Source organism: Pseudophryne corroboree, chromosome 8 (genome assembly GCF_028390025.1).
Source record: "Pseudophryne corroboree isolate aPseCor3 chromosome 8, aPseCor3.hap2, whole genome shotgun sequence".
NCBI classification, from domain to species: Eukaryota; Metazoa; Chordata; class Amphibia; order Anura; family Myobatrachidae; genus Pseudophryne; species Pseudophryne corroboree.
Window position 1 is genome coordinate 127091682 of NC_086451.1, and position 13749 is coordinate 127105430.

A 13749-nucleotide genomic window follows, 5' to 3' on the forward strand; every position below is an offset into this window, starting at 1 on the left:
TGGTCTGTTACTTAGGTGCCAGCAACACTGTGGAAGTGGATGGATCTAGAACTCAAACTACCCTAGTCAACTTGCTGCCAGGCGTAGAGTATATTGTGAGCATAACATCTGTGAAAGGAAGTGAAGAAAGTAAACCAGCTTCTGGTACTCTGACCACAGGTATGTAGAACCATGCTCCTATTTCTGGAAACTTTCACTATTTATACACAGTTACTTATATAGGATACTCATATTGCAGAAGTAATGTTTAAAGTGCAAAACGTTAATACAGTAGCTGTTCTCAAAGTTGGATCAAAGTTGGATCAAATCCTAAAAGTTAAATAAAAATTGGTACCAATCATTCTAGCATGGAACAGATGGCACACAGATAGTTTACCATGGGATACTAGAGAACATCCTAACAATGACCACCACTGACCACCAAACAATACACAGAGCACAGAGTAAGCATTGCAATGCCAGCAATAAAAGTCAGAGAACAACAGTGTGGCTGCCATACAATACACAGAGCATCAGTAACAACCATATAATACAGAGCATATAGGATATATTTACTAAAGTGTGAGTATTTTAGAAGTGGAAATGTTACCCACAGCAATCAATCAGATTCTAGATATTATCTTCTAGAAGGTGCTAGATGAATGAAATGTTGAATCTGGTTGGTTGCTATGGGCAACATCTCCACTTTAAAAAACTCACACTTTAGAAAAAGTTACCCCTATCAGTGATCTCCATATAATGCAGAGAACATCAGTGACCACCATGTAAAACAGAGAGTAGCAATGAATGTCATTTAAAACAGAGAACATCAATGACTGCCATAACAGACAAAGGAGTGTGATTGCCATATAATACAGTTAGTATTTTCTATACAATAATTACCTTCATAATTAATTAGCACCATCAACAAATAAATCCATTTATGTATGTTAACACCCTGATTATCTCCCGGTCTAAAAAAAAAACCTTCAGCTTAATCAACTCCATTAAAGCATTAAACCTGTTCCACCTTATTCTTACTAATACTACCATAATTTATACCCAACCCCCTCATACCCTAACTTATTTCTTGGAGATCTTATCTGTCCCTTCTGTTGCAGCCAACTGCATTTAGGAAGCATCAAATATTCAGGCAGTGCAGGACAGGTACAGCACCACCAAGGCTGCTGTTGTGTGGTGGAGGAGATGCCATCAAAAGGGAGACAGGGGCCATGCAGATAATTGTGGCAGCATGCTGCCCCTGGGAGGGGATACATATATGCCAACTGCATTCCTTGATACTCAACCCACTTCCTAAGAATGTGGCTGCAACTCCAGATCCCCCACTGGCCCAGATCTCTCAGTCACCCAGGACATGTGCCCCTCCCATAGTTGCACCCCTACTGCTATATCACCCAGTATTTCAAATAACAAAAGGACAATTAAGATTAATGTGATTAGATTAATTTTTTTGTTTCCCATTGACTTCTTAAACATACAAAACCACAGCATACTCTACTAAAACATACAATAGAATTTAACATTAATGATAACACTAATGTATAATATGTTATACTTTCTTGAATTTCAGTGATAGTGAAATACTTGTGTGAACTAAAGTAGCTGGCAAATTTCTCCAAAGTTCCCATGTACAGTATGTGGGCCCAAAAAGTGTATGATTTCCTGGCTCAAATTCAGATTGTTAATTTTTTAATTCATGTCTGAAGATCTGCACAGCAGAAACCTGCCGCCAGCTCTTGTATGACTGTCTTACAAACTAACTTACATGGTGCTCCAGCTAATTGGCCCAAGAGACAAATGAGCAGTTCTGTTTGATATCCACATGTGTGGCCAAATTAGAAATTTGTCTACTCAATTGGTTCAAGCAAAAGCAATTAGATGAATACAATGCTGAGCATGTAGTAGACATCACTATTTCATGTTGTCTCTCTTGATGTCTGAATTATGTTCTAGCACTAGACAGCCCATCGGGACTCAGAGCCATTAATGTCACCGATTCCGAGGCTCTAGCACTGTGGAAACCATCCTTGGCGTCTGTGGACAGTTACGTTATATCCTATTCTGCACAGAATGGTAAGCATCCCTATCTTTCCCCTCTTTTCTTTTGCATTGTGGGCCTGGTTCAGAGATAGATGTACTGAATGGAGATCACACAGCCACTGCGTCTTTGTACTGTGTAGTAGCATGCTTACGCAGCAGGAGGCTCCTTGTATAAATAGATGCCTCCTGCCAATGTCTCTGCTCCACTGCTGCACCCAAGGATGCAGCATAGGATCATCTGCGTGAACATTAGTCATCTGAGTAACCCACCTGTACTCAGGACGACCTGCAAATTCATGCTACTGAAGCCAGTGAAGCTACGTCCAAGGAGGCAGCCATAGTTTTCATCACTCCCAGAAAACAGAACACCCACCGGGCTTGTGTACATCTCTGAAGTAGGCCCTGTAGAAGAATCTGCAAGGTGCTGAGGTTTTCATTTAAATTTGGTTATCATGTTTCTTTATTGCAGCTCCTGCTGTAGATGTAACAGTCTCAGGTAACACAGCAGAAAATGATATCATTGGACTTCAGCCGGCTACTGAATACACTTTGAAAATTTATGCTGTTAGAGGACAACTTCGCAGCCGTGAAATATCCACAAAATTCACCACAGGTACAATAAGGCTGTAATAGTTTATATTATTAGCAAAGTATTGTTTTTTTTGTTTTTTTTTACATTTGTGAATGTTTTATTTAAATAGAAATATCTTGAGCGATGTTGATGGCATAACACTTTTACCCTAAATTAGGTGTTGAGAGAACAACAGTAGTTTAAACATGACTGGGATAAACATAGGTCTATTCCAACCTAAAATAAATAAATGGCCAGACTAGCTGCTGTAAATAGTCTTTATTTGCCATCTATGTATGGTTTATTTTAGTTGAAAAGGATTATTTGTTCTCTAAAAGCAGAAGCTGGCTTATAGTTGTCATATAGTACTTGACATCATGACTAAACTGAAGGGCTGTATTGACAGAAAATCGAGATTTGCAAAACCAGGTGTCAACAACAAAGGTCTAAAGACGGTTAGGTAAAGAATAGTATTATCACAGCTTGACAGATGGAAGTAAGCAAACCTGCAATTGTTCTCAATTGTGGTCAAATGTTTAGCCTGTTGATGGTTGATGCACATATACGCCTGATCATTAACAGATGCCATGGGAAAAAGGTACTCAAAATACCGTAGATGATGAATACATTTTGAAGAAAACCCTAAAGATTATAATTAACCTATTACATCTGCTTAAATGTTAAATGCTGATAAGTATTTTGATATCTTAAATTATGCTGTATGCCTTTTAAACTGTTTTCAAAGAGGTGCCTAGAACGTATTTCAGTAACAAGCAATGTTTGCAAATAATTCACAGTTCCTCCATGGCCAATAACGTTAAATATTACTATGTGGCCAGGGATGTGAGTGCCTTTTAAAATATTATACCATATGTAACAAGCAATGTTTTTTAGTTCTGTTTCAAAAATGGAACAAAATATTTCTATTTCATATGCACAGCCTTGGATGGTCCTAAAGATTTGTCTGCCAGTGAAATCCAATCAGAATCTGCTCTTATAACCTGGAGACCACCAAGGTCCCTCATCACAGGGTTCTTGCTAATCTATGAGGCGGTTGATGGAACTGTCAAGGTAACTACATCTTTCTTTAAAGTATGGCGTCACTTCTATTAAAAATGTATTAAAATGTATTCTTTTCAACATAAATTTAGTTAAATCAGTGATTGTACTTTGTACATCAGATCAGAGTGTTTCAGGTGGAGGACAAAGTAAAGGGCCCCATACACTAGAGTGATAATGCCCAATTTAATCCAATTTTGGGCATTCGGCCTGATATATCGGATGAAATTGGGCATTTTGGAGGCGTTTCCAATCCGATACAATGCGCGTTGCGGTGAGCATCGGATCGGATCCTCCAGATTGAATGTGCTGCACATTCAATCATGTCCAACCCGGCAGGCATGGCTGGGATCGCCCAGGATCGCCCAAGATACATCGTATGCAAAAGGACAGCATACGATGTATCGTGGGCGATCCTGCCCCCCGGGAGGCTGCTGGGGGTGATCGCCCGTGACATGTCCATCTGACATGTCGCGGTAGTGTATGGGGGCCCTTTAGTTGGAAATTTTTTATTTAGAAAGAATATTCAAATTGCAGAAATTAATACTAACGATGCCAACTGAGAAGATGAATACATTTTTCCTTTGAGATGAGAATCTTTTATTTTTATTTACTTAAGATTGAGTCCCAAAACTTTGACATTCCTCTGTTCTATGGATTTTTAAAACATTTTAACATATGATATACATTATGTAGTCATTCCAACTTTTTATCTTTGAATGTCTAATATTGAAAGTAAAATCTGTGAAGTTTCAAATTTAATATGGTGTTGCGCAGACAGACAGATAGATAGATAGATAGATTGATTGATTGATTGATTGATTGATTTAGTGCTAAGATAGTGAGGGGGGTGGCTAAGGCTAAGTCACTGGGGCTGGCGGCTGTAGCTAGATTTTTATTATTATTATTATTAATAATAATAATTTATTTTTTTATATACAAATGGCCCAGTTTTCCCTGTACAGTTTGGACTCAATATGAACATCTTCATTATATTGATATGTTTATAACTGTATTTCACACAGTTTCAAGCTTTTGTCATAGTAATGGTGGCTTTACCACTTATGTTAGTGAATATATAGTTTATGTAAAAACATTTCTATTTAGAAGCTACAGTGATTTAAAGTTCCTTTTTTTATTAAAGACTAGCTGGAGTACCCGGCGTTGCCTGGGATTTTAAGAATGTCTGTTTACAAAAGTAAATTTAAATATTAAACACACAGTATAAATAACATTGTAGATAGCTGAATGCCCGTGCTTCGCTACGGGATGAAGATAATAAATTAGAATGATAGTTGTTCGTTAATTTACGTTGGTTGGAGATCTAGTATATAGGCATATCTTGCCCCTGACGCACTTTGTGTAGTGGCCAGACCTCTTTTTGTTTCCCCAGGGACCCTGCTCTTCCCACTATACAACGCTCAGTCTGTGGCTTTCTGCTGCCTCCATTCCCCTCCTCACATTATGTCAGTGCCCCTGTGAAATTATCAATTTATTTACAGTTTCTTATATAGCGTAGCACATTATGTATCTCCTGGTATACTGTGTGCTGCTGCGGGATACTGCTACTTCCACTATATAACTCTCAGTGTGTGGGTTCGTGCTACCTCCATTCCCCTCTTCACATCATGTCACTGGCCCTGTCACATGCAGCCCTGTCATCACTGACATATCATGCATGTCCTCATATAGTCTGTGCTGCTGGACCACCCCTAGGGGTGCTAGTGGTGTTTTACCCCCACAGTGTTTGTTCCCAGAGTGTAAGTCATATGTGTAGCAAGTTTGGTGTAAATTGCTCCAGGCATTCCAGAGTTATGCTGTCTGCTGAAAAACTCTGTGCTGCCCAGCCCTGTCATCACTGACATATCATGCAGGTCCTCATATAGTCTGTGCTGCTGGACCACCCCTAGGGGTGCTAGTGGTGTGTTATCCCCACAGTGTTTGTTCTCAGAGGGCAAGTAATATGTGTAGCAAGTTTGGTGTAATTTGCTCTAGGCATTCCAGAGTTATGCTGTCTGCTGAAAAACTGTGCTGCTGCCTCACCCCTAGTGGTGCAATGGGTGTCTGACCCCACAGTGTTTGTTTCCAGAGTTTAAGTCATATGTGTTCTAAGTTTGTTGTAAATTGGTCCAGGCATGCGGGAGTTATGCTGTCTCCTGAAATACTGTGTGCTGCTCTCCCATCCCCTAGGGGTGCTATGGGTGTCTAAACCACACAGAATTTGTTCCCAGATTGTAAGTCAGATGTGTTCCAAGTTTGGTGTAAATGGCTCCCGGCCTTTCACAGTTATGCTGTCTGCTGACATACTCTGTGCTGCTGTCCCACCCCTAGGGGTGCTAGGGGTGTCTGACCCCACAGTGTTTGTTTCCAGAGTTTAAGTCATATGTGTTTTAAGTTTGTTGTAAATTGATGCAGGCATTCCAGAGTTATGCTGTCTGCTGAAATACTCAGTTCTGCTGCCTCACCCCTAGGGGTGCTAGGGGTGTCTTCCCCCCACAGTGTTTGTTCCCAGATTGTAAGGCATATGTGTATAAATTTTTGAGTACATTGCTCCAGCAAATCCAGAGTTATGCTGTCTGCTGATATTCTCTGTGCTGTTGTCTCCCCCCCTACGGATGCTAGGGATTTGTAATTGTTTTAGTTGTCTCGGCCATGTTTTAATATGCTCGTATGTAAAATTTTATGATCATTGCTTGTAAACTGTGGATTTGTATAGAAGGACAGAAGGACAAATTTTCGCTTTTATATAGTAGATTGCAGCACACTAGTAGTGAATATGATGCCTTATACACATACAAATATTAACATTATTAAAAAGCAAAATATGTATATACTGTATTACTGATGTATCCGGACTATGGATAGACATTGTCTAGGTCGACTAACACCATATGGATGACAGGCATTATGTAGACAGGTAAAAGGTAGACAGGTCAAAAGTTCGACAGGTTCAAAAGGTCAACAGTTTGTTTTGGGCTTTTCACGTTCTTTTCAACTTTTTCTTGATTTACCATTTACGTGGACTACGTTTGGGCATAGTAACCTGTGCAGAACACAGCGGTAGCAGAGCGGGGCACCTTGTCCAAAGCATGGCGAGTGAAGTGAGCCCATGAGAGTCTAAGTTACCATTAATTAAGGTCACAGGTGATACAACAACAAAAAAAAAACTTGTGTCAAACTTTTTTGTGTCAACAATTTCCCCGCCGAACTTTTGTATTATTGACAGTTTGACCCTGTCAACATAATGCCTGTTGACCATATGGTGTCGACCTATTGACTATCTAATAACTGTAGATCTTCTATACCACATATATTATTGAAGTACTGTAATGTTTCAGCTATTTTAAATCCATATTTTGGAACACTAAAACGTAAATCCAAAAATTACAGAACATTTTAATTATGCATTAATTATACTTGTATTTTGAGTCAGAGAGCATTACATTTGTAACTCTGGCAGAGTGAAATCCTCTACTTTTTGCCCTTTTATTTGATTATCAGAAGGCATTAAGTAACCGTTAAAGTTTATGTCCTAAACATAATGGTTTTCTATGTATTTCCTGTAGTTTCCCCTGCCCACAACCACAATCTTTTGTAAAGACACTGCTATATTCTATTGCTGCAAGCAGTTGTCTAGTAGTGAAGGGCTGTTTTTGTTTTGCACGGTTACTCGTCTTTTTAAACCTTAGAACTAGTGATGAGCGGGTTCGGTTTCTCGGAAACTGAACCCCCCCGAACTTCACCCATTTTACACGGGTCCGAGGCATACTCGGATTCTCCCGTATGGCTCGGTTAACCCGAGCGCGCCCGAACGTCATCATCCCGCTGTCGGATTCTCGCGAGATTCGAATTCTATATAAGCAGCCGCGCGTCGCCGCCATTTTCACTCGTGCATTGGAAATGTTAGGGAGAGGACGTGGCTGGCGTCCTCTCCGTTTATTCATTGTTGAGTTGATGCAAATATTTGTGCTTGCTTATATCATTGTGGGGACTGGGGAGCTGCTTTATATTAATATAGGAGTACAGTGCAGAGTTTTACCACCAGTTTTATCCATTCTCTGCCTGAAAAAAACGCTCAGTGTGCTGCATATATCTGTGCTCACACTGCTTAATTGTGGGGACTGGGGAGCAGCTGTATTATATAGCAGGAGTACAGTGCAGAGTTTTGCTGACAGTGACCACCACCAGTATACGTTGTCTGCCTGAAAAACACTCCATATCTGTGCTCAGTGTGCTGCTTTATTGTGGGGCCTGGGGACCACCAGTATAATATTATATAGGAGGAGTACAGTGCAGAGTTTTGCTGACCAGTGACCACCAGTATATAATATATAGCATTACAGTACAGTAGGCCACTGCTGTACCTACCTCTGTGTCGTCAAGTATACTATCCATCTAGATTCTATTCCTGTGGTGCATTTTAGTTTTGCAGTTTGCTGACACAGTGACCACCAGTATATATAGCAGTACGGTACGGAAGGCCACTGCTGTACCTACCTCTATGTCGTCAAGTATACTATCCATCTACATTCTATATCTGTGGTGCATTTCAGTTGTGCAGTTTGCTGACACAGTGACCACCAGTATATATAGCAGTACGGTACGGAAGGCCACTGCTGTACCTACCTCTGTGTCGTCAAGTATACTATCAATCTACATTCTATACCTGTGGTGCATTTCAGTTGTGCAGTTTGCTGACACAGTGACCACCAGTATATATAGCAGTACGGTACGGAAGGCCACTGCTGTACCTACCTCTGTGTCGTTAAGTATACTATCCATCTACATTCTATACCTGTGGTGCATTTTAGTTTTGCAGTTTGCTGACACAGTGACCACCAGTATATATAGCAGTACGGTACGGAAGGCCACTGCTGTACCTACCTCTGTGTCGTCAAGTATACTATCCATCTACATTCTATACCTGTGGTGCATTTCAGTTGTGCAGTTTGCTGACACAGTGACCACCAGTATATATAGCAGTACGGTACGGAAGGCCACTGCTGTACCTACCTCTGTGTCGTCAAGTATACTATTAATCCATACCTGTGGTGCATTTCAGTTTTGCACAGTTTGCTGACCACCAGTATATAATATATAGCATTACGGTACAGTAGGCCACTGCTCTACCTACCTCTGTGTCGTCAAGTATACTAGCTTAGTCACCCAGCGACCTTTGTGTACCTTTTTTTTTTTCTTTGCATCATGTGCTGTTTGGGGACAATTTTTTTGAAGTGCCATCCTGCCAGACACTGCAGTGCCACTCCTAGATGGGCCTGGTGTTTGTGTCGGCCACTTGTGTCGCTTAGATTAGTCACACAGCGACCTTGGTGCGCCTCTTTTTTTCTTTGCATCATGTGCTGTTTAGGGACTATTTTTTTGAAGTGCCATCCTGCCTGACACTGCAGTGCCACTCCTAGATGGGCCAGGTGTTTGTGTCGGCCACTTGTGTCGCTTAGCTTAGTCACACAGCGACCTTGGTGCATCTCTTTTTTTCTTTGCATCATGTGCTGTTTGGGAACTATTTTTTTTGAAGTGCCATCCTGCCTGACACTGCAGTGCCACTCCTAGATGGGCCAGGTGTTTGTGTCGGCCACTTGTGTCGCTTAGCTTAGTCACACAGCGACCTTGGTGCGTCTCTTTTTTTCTTTGCATCATGTGCTGTTTGGGGACAATTTTTTTGAAGTGCCATCCTGCCTGACACTGCAGTGCCACTCCTAGATGGGCCAGGTTTTTGTGTCGGCCACTTGTGTCGCTTAGCTTAGTCACACAGCGACCTTGGTGCACCTCTTTTTTTCTTTGCATCATGTGCTGTTTGGGGACTATTTTTTTGAAGTGTCATCCTGCCTGACACTGCAGTGCCACTCCTAGATGGGCCAGGTGTTTGTGTCGGCCACTTGTGTCGCTTAGCTTAGCCATCCAGCGACCTCGGTGCAAATTTTAGGACTTAAAATAATATTGTGAGGTGTTCAGAATAGACTGGAAATGAGTGGAAATTATGGTTATTGAGGTTAATAATACTATGGGATCAAAATGGCCCCCAAATTCTATGATTTAAGCTGTTTTTTAGGGTTTTTTGAAAAAAAACCCAGATCCAAAACACACCCGAATCCGACAAAAAAATTTCGGTGAGGTTTTGCCAAAACGCGTCCGAATCAAAAACACGGCCGCGGAACCGAATCCAAACCCAATACACAAAACCCGAAAAATGTCCGGTGCACATCACTACTTAGAACCAACCAAGGATAAACTCTTCTTTGATTCTGGGTAGGATAATATAGATATACAGTATAATATACAGCTACTGTATATGCGTGCCTAACTTCTAAGTAATACATCAACTTTTTCTTACATTGAATTAATTATAGGTCTTTAGCGTAATCTGAATAATAATTTCAAGCATAATACATGATTTTGATGTAATGTAAAATGCATTGTTCACCATTTGCTTTAACTTCTCCCTAGCACATTCAGCTAATGTAATTTATAAAGAACTGCACAATGCAGAAATACACGTCTCCTTAGAGAATTACAGTATTTATCTTATGGGTACAATTATCCCAGCCTACAATATACATTAGTTTTGCCATTCTAAAAGCAATTACACAGTACCGCCTCTGTGATTGGCATGAGCTCAGCTACATTGAACTACAGTACAGTCATGTTTAGAAAAGCTTCTATACTTTCACACTCGCCTATTGTTTAATGAATATTATAATTGTATCTAAGCTTCATGTATGTTTGTAGTGTACTCTGCAAATGCATGGAGTGCAACTGCTATCTTATAGGGAAATCCATATTGTAACTGTTATTGTATACTGAAAACCAGCAGGATGTACACATTACACTGTTTTGCCTTTCAGTTAACTGAACTAACATGCTAGTCTATTATATTGTGTGATTACATGCATGTAAACGCAATGGTGGAGCTAGCACTAGCTTAGTCATGAATCATTGTAGTCGGCCCCACCCCCTGAGCACATGATGTCATGATGTCCCACACAGGGGGCAGAGCCAGGGGTGCCAGCATCAGTAAGTGTAGCGGCTGTACTTACAGATGGCAGGGTGCATGACATTCCCAATAAAGTATCCACTTGCACACCGCTAGTTATGGCCCTAATTGTAGACTTTCTTGGTGTGACTGACAATCAGGCACAATCATCATGCTTCATACTTATCGGTACACCTGTTGTATCAAACATTCTAAAGAGGACAGATGGAGAAGTTGCCAGTGGCGTGCGGTGAGGTCAGTGGCTGGTGAGGCACTACAGCCATAATGCCCGCAGAATCCTGCTGATGACCCCTAGTGCCGCCGAGCCAATGCCCGCTACTGGCCGAGCCGGCTTACAAACTCGCCCACAATCAACTGACCCAGCCCTCCGCCACTAATTACCATCTCACTCCGATGCCGCCAATGCCCGCTGCCTGCCTGCTCATCATACTTGTGATATCTTGTACATTTTTATATAAAAAAAAAAATAGTGTTTGGGACTGGGAAGGGAGTGGGAGGAGGACATGAATGCAATTCTGTTGTCCAGGGCTTCCATTAAGTTAATGGAGAAGGGTCTGAATGGGTTAAAAAAAAAAAAATTGCGTGAGGTCCCCCCTCCTAAGTATAACCAGCCTCGGGCTCTTTGAGCCGGTCCTGGTTGTTTAAATACTGGGAAAAAAATTGAACAGGGGTTCCCCGTATTTAGACAACCAGCAACGGGCTCTTAGTCCGGTCCTGGTTCCAAAAAATAAAAAAGGGGACAAAAGATGTAGGGGTCCCCCGGATTTTTAAAACCAGCACCGGGCTCCACTAGCCAGGGACATAATGCCACAGCCGGGGGACACATTTATGTAGGTCCCTGCGGCCGTGGCATTACCCCCCCCAACTAGTCATCTCTGGCCAGGGTTCCCAGGAGGAGTAGGGAATCCTTAGATGAAGGGGTCCCCCCCTCCAGGCACCCAAGGGCCAGGGGTGAAGCCAGAGGCTGTCCCCCCTATCCATGGGAGGCTGATAGCCATAAGAGTGTTAAAAAAAGAATATTGTTTTTTGTTGTGGAACTACAAGGCCCAGCAAGCCTCCTCCGCTTGCTGGTACTTGGAGAAGCTCAAGTACCAGCATGCAGGGAAATAATGGGCCCGCTGGTACCTGTAGTTCTACAACAACAAAAATACCCAAATAAAAACACAACTCACACACCATGACAGTAAAAAATTTTATATCACACTTACACACTCACACATACTACTACTAAATTCTACTGGACAAGTGGACGTGACATCCCACGCCGGTCACGTCCACTTGTCCAGTAGAATCCAATAGAGCCAATACCTGTAAAAATGAGAGACAGATTACTTATCTACATCCCACGCCGGTCGCGTCCACTTGTCCAGTAGAATCCAATAGGGCCGGTACCTGTAAACATGAACATTAAACTTCAATCCACAGGTGGGGGAAAAAGAGAGAGAGAGCAATCCACAGGTGGGGGGGAAAGGAGAGAGAGAGAGAGACTCTCTGACTAACCTGCTGCTGGCCGTGAGCGGTAGATGGTCGGGGGACAGCCGCAAACCGCTGCTCCTGTCAGTGGGAGGGTAGAGCCGCACACCGCGGGTGCTGTCAGCGAGAGGAGGACGGGGGAGAGCCGCACACCGCGCAGCGGGAGGAGGACAGGGGAAGAGCCGCACACCGCGGCTGCTGTCAGCGGGAGGAGGACGGGGAGAGCCGCACACCGCGGCTGCTGTCAGCAGGAGGAGGACGAGGGGAGAGCCGCACACGCTGCTGCTGTCAGCGCTCAGCGGAGGGCAGAGGAGGAGGGGGGGGGGGGAGCCACACACCGAGGCTGCTGTCAGCGGGAGGAGGACGGGGGGAGAGCCGCACACCATGGCTGCAGTCAGCGGGAGGGCGGAGGAGGACGGGGGGAGAGCCAGACACACTGCAGGGCTATCCCGGCTACCTCCTACGACACTCACCGCCCGGGACCCGCCGCCTCTGGGTGATTGGACAAGCGTATCCAGCACTGGATCCGCTGTCCAATCACAAGTGCCTCGCTGACATGGGGTGGTGTCCCTGTCAGCGAGGCACTATTTTCAGTGCCGCTTTTAGGAGTTTTTTGAATGGGCTGTTAAAGCCCAGCGCTTAGCCCCGCCCCCCGCTCTGTCCCGTCTGCATTGTGTTTGGGAGGCACTGCTATCAGTGCCTCCCAAACACATTTAAGTACAGGAAATTATTAGAATTAAATAAAGAACATACTTATGACACAGAAGATGTGTCATAAGTATCTTCTTTATATTATTTTAATAATTAATCACAGGGGAGGCACTGCCTCCTCTGCCTCCCCTGACTGCACATCACTGGAAGTTGCCCTTGGCATCCAATCAGCTTTTAGCTATCATTTTATAACATGTACAGTACTTGGTAAATGATAGCTAGAAGCTGTTGGTTACTATAGACAACACCTACATACTGTATGTCCTCTTTGGAAGTTTGCTACATCTCCCCTATATAGAAAGATTTACTAATTATTCCACAGACATTCAGCTTATCTTTATCCATCTTAAGCAAACTAACACGTTGGAATTCATTTAACAAATGGTTCTGGAGCTAAACATCAGGGATAGCATAAGATAGCAATTTGGGATAGCTGTTACACCATCTGCATCCAAAGTTATTTCAGAAAAAGACACAACTATAAACACAGGCAAGCCTGGAAAAGATTTATGCCTTACTAATGATTTCCATACAGACCACTGGTAGCGTCTCTACATATTTCACCAAGTATCACAAATCTTTTATTATCAACAGCATTGAGCAACATGAGATTCTACTTTCTGTCTCATTAGTGTCATGTGGTAAACATACTGTATGTCACAATTAAACTAGTTACGCTAACTGTGAGCTTAACATTCTTTTCAAACTACTCATGACATTCCTCCAAAATAAGGAAACATTTGCAGAGCCTCACAAGTTACTGATGAAAAGTAAAAATAAGAAAATTACTAAGAGATGGCCAAATTAGCTCTGCCTATTTTGAAATAATGATGACTGTCAGAGATTCACCCCAAATCTGGCAATAATGCTGGTGACCAGAGCT

At 42.5% G+C, this 13749-nt stretch overlaps 1 protein-coding gene across 4 annotated transcripts in view; it reads left to right on the forward strand.

Annotated features, from left to right (window-relative positions):
- TNC (tenascin C) overlaps positions 1–13749 on the forward strand; it is a 148115-nt gene that overhangs the window by 109307 nt on the left and 25059 nt on the right. For all 4 annotated transcript variants that reach the window (XM_063936913.1, XM_063936914.1, XM_063936915.1 and 1 more), the window contains 4 exons: positions 16–159; positions 1954–2073; positions 2510–2653; positions 3552–3682. In XM_063936913.1, coding sequence (XP_063792983.1) covers positions 16–159; positions 1954–2073; positions 2510–2653; positions 3552–3682 — 539 coding nt within the window. The remainder of the gene's footprint in view (positions 1–15; positions 160–1953; positions 2074–2509; positions 2654–3551; positions 3683–13749) is intronic.